The sequence below is a fragment of the Rissa tridactyla genome, chromosome 2 (genome assembly GCF_028500815.1).
Source record: "Rissa tridactyla isolate bRisTri1 chromosome 2, bRisTri1.patW.cur.20221130, whole genome shotgun sequence".
NCBI lineage: Eukaryota > Metazoa > Chordata > Aves > Charadriiformes > Laridae > Rissa > Rissa tridactyla.
The window spans coordinates 146,743,473-146,756,414 of record NC_071467.1 but is presented as its reverse complement, the minus strand read 5'-3'; the positions used below and the strand labels follow the sequence as shown (position 1 = coordinate 146,756,414).

General features: G+C 38.2%; 1 protein-coding gene across 1 annotated transcript in view; it reads right to left on the bottom strand.

Annotated features, from left to right (window-relative positions):
- The window catches only part of PLXDC2 (plexin domain containing 2), a 282,172-nt gene that overhangs the window by 115,134 nt on the left and 154,096 nt on the right, over window positions 1–12,942 (bottom strand). Inside the window, exon 4 of the mRNA XM_054189766.1 lies at window positions 12,522–12,591. Coding sequence (XP_054045741.1) covers window positions 12,522–12,591 — 70 coding nt within the window. The remainder of the gene's footprint in view (window positions 1–12,521; window positions 12,592–12,942) is intronic.

The following is a 12,942-nucleotide window of genomic DNA, read 5'->3' as shown; positions in this document are numbered from 1 at the left end:
GGTTGGGGATGTCACAGCCAAATGACAACGCTGGCAGAAGGAAGGGGAAAAAGGATGTGAATGGAGCCAAGGCCAAGATTGTACGGAGGAGTGGGAAGCGAGTGAAGAAATTTAGGTCCCAATTCAAAACTGACAAAGATCCATGGGAACCTGTTTATTTCAATGGCCGTGGTTTCAGGAAACAGACTGATATCAATCTGAAAAATTTGCAAGGGTAATGAATTTAGCAAGGACTGGCTTGAGACAAGGTTGTTGCCAAGGAAGGAATGATGTTATAATGAAGAAGCTGGCAACGGGCAAGTGATTTTTCATAATGTGACCCAGACAACAGTTGCATGCACTCTGTTTTCCAACTGTTAAGCATGCAAACCACGTAGCAACATTTGGTTTTCTTAAGACTCTCCAAGAGTCAGAGGGGAACAGTCATCACATCCACATTGCAGCAGAGTATAGAGATATTAAGAAAATCTGTATTCCCTATACTGTCTGTTAGAGATGCTAACGGAATTCCAGGTGCAGACATTTCCTCTGACATTGACGGATCCCAAATAGGAAAATTAGAATACTTTATCTGAAGTAATAAACATAAAAAGGCTTACTAGGATTGATTCATGTGCTTTTCACGCTCTCTAGCAGTCTTTCTTCAGACACACAGATAAGAAATGGAAATTATGGATGATCAGTAGCTTTAGATAAAATAAAGCAGATAGATATAATTCCTCTTTCTTCTTGCTATTAAGACTATTTTTAATAATGCTGCTGGTAACATGTAAGACTAAGTGACTAAATAGCCTCTTCTTAACGTGAGGCTGTGCCATCATCAGTAGGATGGCTCCAGTCTTTTTTGCTGCTGCCTTCTTTCAGCTCCCACAGAATATTTCCTGCTTCCTCATCAGTCAGGACTGGCACTGGGTCCCTGTGGGCTGATCTGGAACCATTTTAGGATGCAATTTGCTTTGTTAATTATATTTCTCCAGCAATAATTTCAGTGTTCACTTTTAAATCCTTCATTGATTTTAATTAAGCCTGCGTAAGCTTCCAAACTTTTCTTTCAGATAACAACAAGCTGCTTACTGCACAACAACCGAAAACTCCACACTCACTAATGTAGCTGGAAACCAAACCTATTGTCACTTGCTAAAATTGCTTTGGACATATTGCCAGTGGCCCAATGAATTAGTAAGCTTGAAGTGAAACAAAAGGGGAAGAAATAAGCTTCTCTTCCAAGATATTACAAGCTGCAAACTAGGACACTGTTTCAAGACTTTAAATTTCTTTTTTCTTACAACTTTTTTGATGTTTTCCTTATTAATTCGTTCTCTGGATTGATGGCTCTTCAGGTTATTTATTTATTAAATCAGGCCTTTATAAGCACATCTATACCATGTATTGCTCCATCGTGTTAGAGATACTAAAGCTAATGCAATGCAATGGTATTAGATTAAGTTACAAAGGCAATATAGCATAAATGGTTAACTGTTGTACTAACGTTGTATTAGCTTAAACACCTTGCTATACATCATCATATGAGTTGTTGAAATACCATTTAAGGCATTAAACTGCACAGCATAAGAGTGGAGAAAGATTCCTTCATCGCTAGAACAAAAAATTATCAACTGGATAGGACTGTCACCTAATCCTAGTTAAAAACACCATTTAGTTAAACTGACATAGCAGTTTATGAATTCTTCCGAATACAATATTTCTAATATCCTTTCCTGACAGAATTAAAATCACTTTATCTATACACATGCAAAACCCTTGCCAATTAGGTACTTCCTGTATCTAATACTACCCACAAGAGTGGAAAAAAAACCCCACAGACTTTGACCAAACTTTACCCTTTGCCTGTTGCTCTCCTACAGCTTGTAAACATACTCATATATTTTAGAAGAGGAGCAGGAGTGAGTATGGGTGCTACCTACCGTGGAAGAACATGGTTTTAACAAAGCAGCTATCTTGAATTGGGGAGTTGCCCTGATATGAAATACAGGCAATTAGGAAAGCATCCTGCGGCAACTCTGTGATCAGTTATTTTAACAGTCAGGAAAGCTTAAGGAAGCCAAATGATCAGTCAATGCAGGAGTCTGCAGATTTCAGCAGAAACATGAGGAACAATGCGAATTTCATAAGTATTTTAGGAATAAGAATTTACATTTATGACGTTTACAGACATGGATGATGACATGTGAAGCAGATGAAGCCCTCAGTTTCCCTGGCTGTTATGAGTAATCAGCAATGGTACATGGTGCTATGGTACCAGACAGTAGGAGTATTGCATAACGTATGGGATTTTACATACAGAATTTTGATGCTGCATTTACAGCAACCTGTTTTGAGGCCTAAAACAGGTTGCCCTGAAAGATGAAAGCAAAGAGCCTTCACTAAGATGCACATGGGACCAACTGACTGTAAAGCTTTTAATAGCCCTTGGCATTTAAATTGATATCATTAGGAATTCAACACATAAAAAAGCAAAACAAAACAAGAACTTACTTAAGAGGACAAGGAACAGAGCTTTTGCCAAAGGTAATGTTTAACTTTTTGGAAAAGGACAACTCTTAATTATATTTGGACAGAATTCAAACTAACAAGACCCCACCTTTTATTACAAATACTGCAACTTAGAGCAGTCCTTACGTTTAATAATTAATACTGACTATGAGCTGAATTTTCAACACTTTTCCCAGCCTGATTGGTCTCTAAAAGCTCTATACTTTGAAAGCCTTCATTTTTTGTTTTAAATGCTTGTAACCAACTGCCAGCATGGTTTTTTTGTTTTGACTTTATAGAACAGATATACACAAGTACTATTTTAGATCTTAGAAGCTTTACGGACTGAGCACATTTCATTAGGCCCAGGACTTCCACACTAATACATCATTTTTATGAAGTACTGCCTTACAGCAACAAAAGGCCTATTTCCTACTCTTTATCAGGAATTTCCTCTTTTAATTAGAAACTAAACATATTATCCATTTTTCTCATCATCTTCCTGTTGCCTAGTTTTGGTTTGGGATTGATTTTTTGCTTTTCCTCAGTAAATGACTTTTCAACTGGGGTTTGCAGAGTTCAGTTATTCAATCTTTTACATTGAGGACAGGAGCTAAAATTGTGTTATAAAGTAGGAAAGACAAAATAAAACCACATAAAATTTTATGAGACTGGACATACATAGTAGCTTTTAGAAAGTCAATTGGTAAAAAGGCAGAAATATATTGAAGTTTATCTTTTAACTTATAAGCGTGCAGCAAACCAAATAAACATTATATTTTGTAGGAGGTGCAGAAAATAAAGACTTGTCATGCGTTAAAATTCTTTATTACGGTGTAAAAGCACAATATTATTGAAACTTTGCAATGCTACTATAAAGGCTGAACATAAGATACAGGCCTACTGTAAAATTCTACAATAAAAAGTGATGGATCCGTCTTAGACATAGCTTATACCTAACAACTTCCCAGCGCTCACTGAAGCAGTTGCTGGCTATCCTGAAGGCTCTTTGCATTAACACTAAAGCCACTTATTTTATTATTAAGTGTCTGATCTGCAAAATTATTTAAGTGCTTGTTTGGCATTACATGTGGGCAAATGCTTTGGTTAGTTATCTGTTATTCTACAGAACAGAACCTTACAGACAAACACAATGTGGACATTTTTAAGTCTTGTCACCACTTCAGTGCAACTACTGCCCATAAGCCTCACAGTCAAAGCTGGCAAATACCCTTCTGTACGAGGTCAGAGTCATATCAAGGCATATGGAATTTTTATTTAGTTTTTTTTACCCCCCCAAAAACCTTATCATTCATTTTGCCATAAGTGTTTCTGATCTAATGTGTAAAGATAAAGCATAAGGGCAGGTGCAGAAAGAGTTGTAAGAGCTGACTGGCAGAAAGCAAGACAAAACAGAGTTTCACGGGAAAGCTGAAAGAAAGGCTCCCCCATTACAGACACAGAAGAGGTAGGTTCCAGAAAGAACATTTGACACAGGAATGACAGGTAAAGGAAGTTTTATAGGTAGAGAAGAACTTTAACAGCTGCGTGGCAACATAAGACATCAGAAACAGAGGATGTAAATAGAAGGCTATTGTGCGAGCTGATATTTGCAGTCAACAGCCAGACCTCTATAGTCCTTACAGAGCGAGCTGCCCACTGGTGATGACAAGCATAATCGCCTGCAACAGACACAGGGTAGCCCGAGTCACTGATTTTGGCTAGAAACACTATGGTTTCGCTCTGCTTTATATCACCTTTGCCATTTAACAGATGTTGCCCACAGGGTAATTTTTGTTATCAAAGAGCTCTTCATTAAGTGATGAGCACAACCTCCTGCTGGCTCCTGTGCTGAAGTGGGTAGAGCAGCAGCAGCAACAACCAGAAAAGCCTCACTGAGATTTCTGGCAGGCGCCAACAAGATGCTTCACTCAGTACAGTGCTACTCCACAGAGCCAAGGCAAACTTTACTCCGCCTATCCACTGGTTTTGAAAGTTTAATAAAGTAAATTTATGAGATGTGGGGGAAAATGCACATAAGCATAATTGTTCTCTGAGGACTGAAAATCTCCAGATAACGTTCAAGTAGCAGAGGCTTATTCCAGGCTGCAAGTTCACAACCATCCTCACCCTTAACAGCCTCAGATCCTAACCTTGTAGATGCTTCTCTTTCCATAGCACCGCCAAGCTAGGCGAACAGATTTCCCTCCTGCTCAGGGGTATTGCTCCGTGTGCCATACAACAAGAGGGAGCTCAGGCAGTGCAACATCAGGCTTTATTCCTTCCCCCACAGCATACTCTCTGCCTCTTTCATTGATCCTCTTTCTCTCAAAGTCCTGCAAAACCTGATGCAAAATTACATTAGGATTCTCTGCACTTTGGTACTTATTTCTCATAATATCCCTCCTAATGTATCAAAACCAGTATAATTAAACATGAATACCATAACACACTCAATGTCCAAAAAATTCAAAATATGTTATCTCTGTATAGAACTTAAATTTTTAAGCAGCCAAGCATCTAGCCAGCTAACCCAATATTTTTTGTCTGTGTTACTTTCCCACAAGCTATATGCACATTTATAAACAGCTTGATACTGGAATAAGTGTGAACCATTCTTGTGAGAATAAAAGGTGACTTTGAGTCCGTTGTCCTGACTGGTCAGTGTTTAGAAACCATGCTCAGGGACCTCACATCTGCTCATCAGCACAGGTTCCAACAACATCAGGTTTCAGTGGAAAATTTATTTCAGCGCCTTCAGTGCCTGTGATTTTATCTTGGGTCAACAGTGGGTAAAACAGTTGCAGTCTTGACTAAAAGCTGCGTGTAACTTATATGCACAAAGACCTCTATCTTTAATAAGTACAAATATTTTTAAGCCTACGATCTGACCTTAGGAAGTAACATATTCATACAAAGAGTTCTTGATTTCAGTTTTAGAAAATTGCCAACTTTACTTTGATTGCAGTGGGATTTAATATTGGGGTGCCTTTTTATTTATTTGTTAGGTGCTCCTTCCATTATTAACAGTGGTAGAAATACTGAGGCAGCATATCCACCATAAAAATTATTTCAAATAATTCCTCCATCTACTGCTCAGCAATATTCCTCTACTGAATGATGATATATCAAGTACTATCTCACCAGATTTTAATAGAGTCTTTACAAATTCAACTGCTTGCTCCACCTTCAGCAGGGCTACACGTGACTGAATCACCATCCTCAGATAAATGCCAGAAACTCACTACAGGCCAACTGGGAGTCATTGCCTCAAATGTCTCAGGCTGGAATAGCCTATCGCTCTGCTGAAATGTGTCAGTACTTTGGGTCCATTGCTTGCTGTGGAAGTGTCTGACAGGCTGTCTAGTTTGCAGATCTGTGAGCAGTAAGTTACAGCAATGAAGTAATACATGGCTTGCTTTTCAAAGGCCCATCCCTAATCTCCTTCAAAACCTATTGCACATTTTTATTGGCTCCTACTGCCATTCTCCTCACACACTCCCATCAGCCCTCTAATATCCTTGGTTATATTTGGCAAATTCATGCTGTCTTTGGCATTCCAGGTTGTTTCAAACATCCAAAGTATTTTATTTTCTACGCTATGATTTGATTGCCTACAAGATGACATTTTAGCTACCTTTTGACTGGTTTAGCAGTTGCAAGCTTTCTAACAGCAGTTCCTTGTCATAATTCTTATATAAGAATATACCTGTGCAGAATATTTTTGATTCATGTTTTTTTTTTCCTGCAACATCTTTTGAGTTGCCTTTTTTTCCTGATTCGTATTTGTGCATTTGGTTTGCTATTGCATGGGGTAGGTGGATATTTCTGGAGCCTTCTCCACGTTAGTTGGTATAATGTCTCAACAGTCAACTTACACGGCTTTATAAATCTAAAAATGTAAACATCTACATCTGAGCTGATCAACCCAGGCTCTCTTTGTAGCAATATATATTGACATAGAGAGAGAATTAGACACAGGGTGCAATTCATCCAGTCTACTTTAAACATCTGCCTTCAGTGTTCATAGACTCTGCTGACTATATTGATTACATCTCTACTGACTATACATGAGTTTAGGGTGACAAATGTGGATATAGACGTTGACACAGCTAGATGAATTGTACCCTTTGTATATAATCTATTTGTTTTACTTGTAAATTTGCCTGCGATCTGTGCCCCTGCCTATAGCTCATACCAGAGTTATTTCAGACTCGGTGCACTTTCATTGCACAGTGTCTCTTTCCAGCGCTACTGGTGATCAACCCATCGTGAATCAGCTAAGCTTTCACAAAGCAATAGCCGTGTCACTCAGTCCTTTTGCTTTCCTTCACCAAATACTAATCTCTTCTTTCTCTGTTACTTGTTACTTCTTGGTAGCATACGTTTTATAAGTTATGCTTATAAAGATGTGTCTTTCAAATTGACTTTTTCCTGGGATGTCCAGGCTGTTACTGACGTGTTCAGAGGTTGCTGGGGTAGATAGTCATCTTTGCCTACTAGAGGTCACCAGGCAGTTTCTCTTACCTTGTTCAGCTTATAACCTATCCCCCTACAATTCTGTGGTTTTCATAGCGTAACTTACCTACCATTAAGCATGCTGATTTTCATATTTTTCCACATGAAAGCCTGCCACAATTATTTGCTTTGTATTCTTCTGTCAATAGTATTCTTGTTTCCAATTTCACATACCTGCAGAAACGCACTTATTTCCAACATAATAACCTGCATGATAGAGTACAGAGAGCACCAAAGAGGTGTAACATTGAAGCTTCATCTTTTCATTCACACCTGTTTTTCTCTCTTGTGCCACTCATCTGTGCTCCTCGACACCAGTACAAGAGTTTCCCCACTGGGAGCTATTACTGAAATTGCCAATCTATTGCCATTTCTATTTGCCAATCTATTTGCAATTAATTGGCAAAATGGCTATTACTTATCCTAATAGTAGCGACCTCCAGCTTGATTTCTCCCTCCATCCATTTGTCCTGCAGTTTTTCTTCCCTCTAGATTTTCCAGGATAATACCATCTCCTTGCTATAATCCAGTGCTCCCTGTCAAATAAAACCACATCCAGCTACACTCTGCCTTTTCAGTGTATAAACTTCTTTCATCTCATTCACCTCATGAGACTCCTGGCTCCTTGATACACCACTGCAACTCCAACATTGAGCCCCTTCCTCTCACTCATCCTCTCCCCTAATCATCAGCATCCTCTTGTCCTGGTACAGTCCATCTAGTTGGGGTCTACAAGTTCATGTCCCAGAGCAAACTAAGCTCCAGCCTCGCATTGCCCTTCATATCTTTCTCTCCTCGATTCAGACTTTCTTTTCTCCCTTTGAACTTGAATATTGGCAGTTAGTTGCCCGAGTTAAGACTGAGTGAAAAGTTAACCAGAGACTTCAGGATTTAGCTCACAGACGTAATTTCCATTTTAAGTTTGCTGAAAGTAGTTAACCCTACATTTTTGAGACTGATGTTCAAGGAGCAACAGTTTCTTTCAATTCTGAAAATTTCATTTAATTAATGACATAATTAATTGAAATGAATTTGCTAGCAAAACATTAAGTGCACAGTCATAATTAGCATGTTAATACTTGCATTGACTTCTGTTTTGCAAAGCAGTCACTGGCTTTGGGAATAAAGCATGATGGATGGTTCAAAGCAAACAACCTCAATGTCAGAAAATTCTAGCCACGATAGAATTTTCTGGGTCAGTCTAGACATGTTCACTAGATACAGAGAAAAATTAACAGAAACAAGGTTTGAAAAAATCTTAACAAAAACCAGAACAGAACCCAAGCTGACAGTCACTTATCAGCAAACTGTAACATTTTTAAGTGATGCACACATGGTTTTCATTTTAATGACAATTCCTCAAAGATTGTCTAAATCAAAGGTCATATTGACTGGCAGTATCATCTAATCTGTTTTAGAGCTTCCAGATGTTGCACTACCAGAAAAAAAAAAATAAAGGGGAAATAAATAAACTGTCAAAATAAGGGAAGTTATTGCCACCATATACTTACAGATGCCTCTAGTAGGAATTGGCCCCAAATTAACCCCAAGTTTTCATGTCTATTTGAGGAAGATTTTTGCTTTATTTTAACCTGTACAAATACTTTGGTCAAATTTTAAACGCCTTTTCTATGTATTCACTGCTATTTCCACTATTGTATTCTTCCTGCTACAGACAAGACCACGAGAGCACTGAATATAGAAGAAATCTCATCTTAGCCCCAGTGAACAGATATTCAGCAGGACTGTTGTGGAGTTCATGACCTGAATGGCCAAAAGGGCGAACAAACTGGGGCTGCAGCAAACATACCATTTCCTTGATAGTGTAACTCTAGAGAAGAGTTCCATGGCCAAAAAATTGTTTTCCCGGTATACGATAATACAGAACTATGTTTTTATTTGCCGGTTCCTTTGCTGCTTCCAAGTATCTATAGTTAAATGTGGAAATTAAATATGATTTATGTTTCTAAGCAGTTTAGTTCTATTATATGTTCTTGATTTACAGGTTATATACAATAACATTCAATTATTCCATGGAAAAAAAGAGAGACAAACTACCTTAAGACCCTTACAACCTCTGATCATCCAAACCATCAGGAGAAATTAAAAAAAAAAGAAAATTAAAACCTTGATTAATCCTGGGCAACAAATATAAGCTTTAGTGAAAATCCATAATAATCTGGGTTAGCTACCACCCTCCTCTGCAATGTTGCTACAGGTGTAGCAATACCATAGAGAAATGTAACGTCAATGAGAAATGCCACACAGGGGAAAACAATTCCTAAATAATGTACAGTATATGATACAAGGCCGCACTAGAAAAACGTAGACTGATAAGCAAAAAAAAATAAGCCACAGAGAATAAACAGGAGGGACTTACTACCACGAGCATGGAAAATTAATACAAACAAGTATGAAGCATGTTGAGTAGGACGTAGGGCTACAGAGCTTCAAGGACACTGGCTGGAGAGCCAAAACACAGAGAGGGTTTTCTCACCTCCGCAGCCACTGAGGTCTGTTAGGGATATCAGTGACAGGCAACGAACCAGACCTCATGAGTTTATCTCCCTGACTGCAACCTGACTCGCTAACTCATGAGTAGTTATTACAGAAATAAACGCGCTTGTGGCCTGTACATCACAAACTTCAGAAACCTTCATAAAAAAAGAGAATTCACCTTCTTTTCTTATCTACTATTATTAAAGCTTTGACAGCTCTCCACGGATTGCTTTAAAAACTCTATTTTAAAATAATTTTAAAATTTTAAAAACTAAATTGCTCTAAAGGAATGCGTGGAGATAGATGCCCATATTCCAAAGAACCACAAATGTTAATAACGCTATAAGCTGCCTTACCTCCTAATTATGAATTAAATAGCTTTATCATATACAAACTAAGGACAACAGTGAATAAAGCATCAAACTAGTTATTTTCACTCCTTGTTCTTCCTTTGTTTAGTCAAACATAATCAGCTCAGCAAAAGCATTTTGAAGAGGGAAAAAAAAATATTAGTTAAACAGAAGAAAAAGTTGAGTTTTACACCTCAGTAATTTCAAAGTCATCTTAAGTAACTTGGAAACCCTACTATGCCACAATACAACCTACATGAAGAACGGCAGAAGCCATTTGGGTAGATGTTTTTATTGTGACAGAGATTTAATGTGCCATTGTCCTCAACTTTCCTTTTAACAAGGTTATTTAATTTATGATTTGGAGGTAAAAACAGTTTGTATTGTTGTCATTAGCATAATTAATCATATCCAGCTCTCCAGGAAGTAGACATCTGTCATGTGGGACTCCTATACACATTAACTCTGCCATTGTTTTGATCTCAGAATAACCTCTGGAAGTGTTCCAGATCTCTTTACAATGGCATTACTATTGTTAATCTTGGTTACAAGAAAGAGTAGACCATACAGTATAAAAAGCACTTGGAACCTCTCTTTATCCTTTGTTGCTGGGCTATAAGCCACACTGCGCCACCAATAACTTATGATAACAAAATTTGCAAGTATAGCCAAAGCAAAGCATTTATCAGAGAGTTAGAACAGAAACAGATCTTTCTTTTTCCACTAAATGCATTTAGGAGTCAAAGTTGTACAAAAAAGTTGCATCCTGTCCTGGATTAACAGGATGTCTTACAGTTACTGGGCTTTATCAAGATAATATTTTTAAAGCGATTATTGACTAGATCTTACTTTTTCATGCTTAATTTTGAGGTTGAAAATCATGGAAGTGTCACATGAAAGACAGAAGTATCTCTCTGCTAATGTCAGTGTCCTGTAGCACAAGGACTGATGTTATAGTTCAATTTAGCTTGACAATAATCCATAGATCTATTTTCACCAATATTATTTTATTTAGTAGAAGTGGATCAAAAATAAAAGCAGAATTATCATTCAGTGTTCTATTCATGACAAGAGTGCTGCAGAGCTGCAGCTCTGCAGCTATTCTTATAATACTTACATGCTTTTTTAAAAAAAACCAAAAAACCCAACCCAAATGAAAACACACAAATTCCCCAAATGTGCTACACCAAAAGAAAAAAAAATACGTTTCTCTCACAAATTACTACTACACAGATCTCCTTGGGAGCTTAAGTTTACTCCCAAGCCTTTGGGGGCAGATGGGGGAGAGCGGTGACAGCAGCACATTAGCGACAGCAGTGGTAAAAATTCAGGGCTTCTATTAAAAGTGAAGGCCTGGCAGAGTGACCACACAAGAACAACTTTGAGAAAGAGTGAATTTTGTGAAGTCTTAAGGAACCAAGTTAAGCAGTAAGAATAAGGGGCATTTACAGAATGAACACTGGTCCCACTGCTGCTGTTTTAGCTGTGCAGGATCCATCTCGCCCCGTTCTTTCATGCTACACAGATCATGCACTTGATTTGGCACTCCATTAAATGTAACACCTCTAATAAAAGAGTATAGAGCTAAGCATCGATGATCAAGCACCAAAATGAAACCAAAAGCAAAGCAGAATGGAAATCAGACAAGTCTCAAAATCCCAATCAGCAGTTCATGGCTCATCTGATCCAAATGATCATCAAAATATCATTGCTGACCAAGAAGATAAAACCCTGGGACTGAAGTCATCCCAGAATTCTGCATCCCTTTTTATTATTCTGACTGCAAATCAACCATTTAATATGACCCTTTATATTCACCTCCGTCCATCTCTCTTATTCTTCTGCTTTAGTAGAAAAAGGGAGATCCTGACACAGAGCATGACAGAAACCTCTGTTCCAGCTCCTAATCTTGTTGAGACACTGGCTGCAATTCTTCCCTAATCTTTTAGCCATACCCTCCCCATTCAGATCTCCAGTGGAACACGGCCATTCCGTGATCCCAGCCAGCTGGCCACCTATAGCATGAGAAGGAGAAACCGTGACCAGGAACAGTTCTGTTGATGGTGGCCCTATTTCTGTTTGCTCGTCCTGTCACACCTCTAGGCACAGCACCACCAGCCAGGGTCCATGAACTTGCTGGACACATTCAAGGACCAGAAGATGCTGTGGGTGTGCTCAAAGAGGAGAGGAATACTATGGTACTGCCGCAGACACTGTACCACACCAAGGCACCACGCTACAATGGCTTTGCCTTACAGGTGACAAGTTATGTACTTCTAGCAGCACTTCCTATCTTTACATAGTAAATCCTCTGCCCTCATTCAGGCAAAACCTGTTTCCCTCCTTATTTTTTCCTATCTCCACAAGTGCAACTGCGCCAGACACACACACACACGCAAATTCTGGGGGAAATACCAAAATGGACAATGATTAATGCTATAAAGTCTTACACTGAGAGGGTTTTATAACAGTTCAACTCGAGCAGCTGGAGTTTTTTCATCATATCGATGTTTTGTAATTTTCTTTTTGCAGAAAGCAAAATTTCCTAAATAAATGCTGCAGTTTATCTCTTGACATATACAGGGGGAAAAACGGTATTTTAAATAGCTGCAAGAAACTCTTCTCATATTACTCAAAGTAAATGGTTAGAAAGCCACTTACCCCCAGTTGCCACAGTAATTTCACGTAGAAAATGGCCATAAAATGGAAAATCAAAGGACAGATTCACTCTCTGAAAAGAATAACACCAGAAAATAAAATTGATATTTCGCACAAAGGTAACAGAAAAGAATATGAACAGTCCTCCACTTCAAACACCTGTTTCATTGCTTTTTATTTTTCACTGGATCCTTGCTATTCTTAATTTGGAATTGCCAATAGTTAACTGGAAACAATTCTGTGTAGCACTTAAACACCTGAAAGCAGTGGATCTTCACAACTGAAGACTTCAGAAAATACAAATACATCAACAGACATTATAACTCATTATAACTTTCTCGTAAGAAAGAAATTAATAAAGATTTGTAGAGTTCTTCCTTAAAATAATGTTGCTTTCACCTCTTTCTTAAGAGGAGTCATCGAT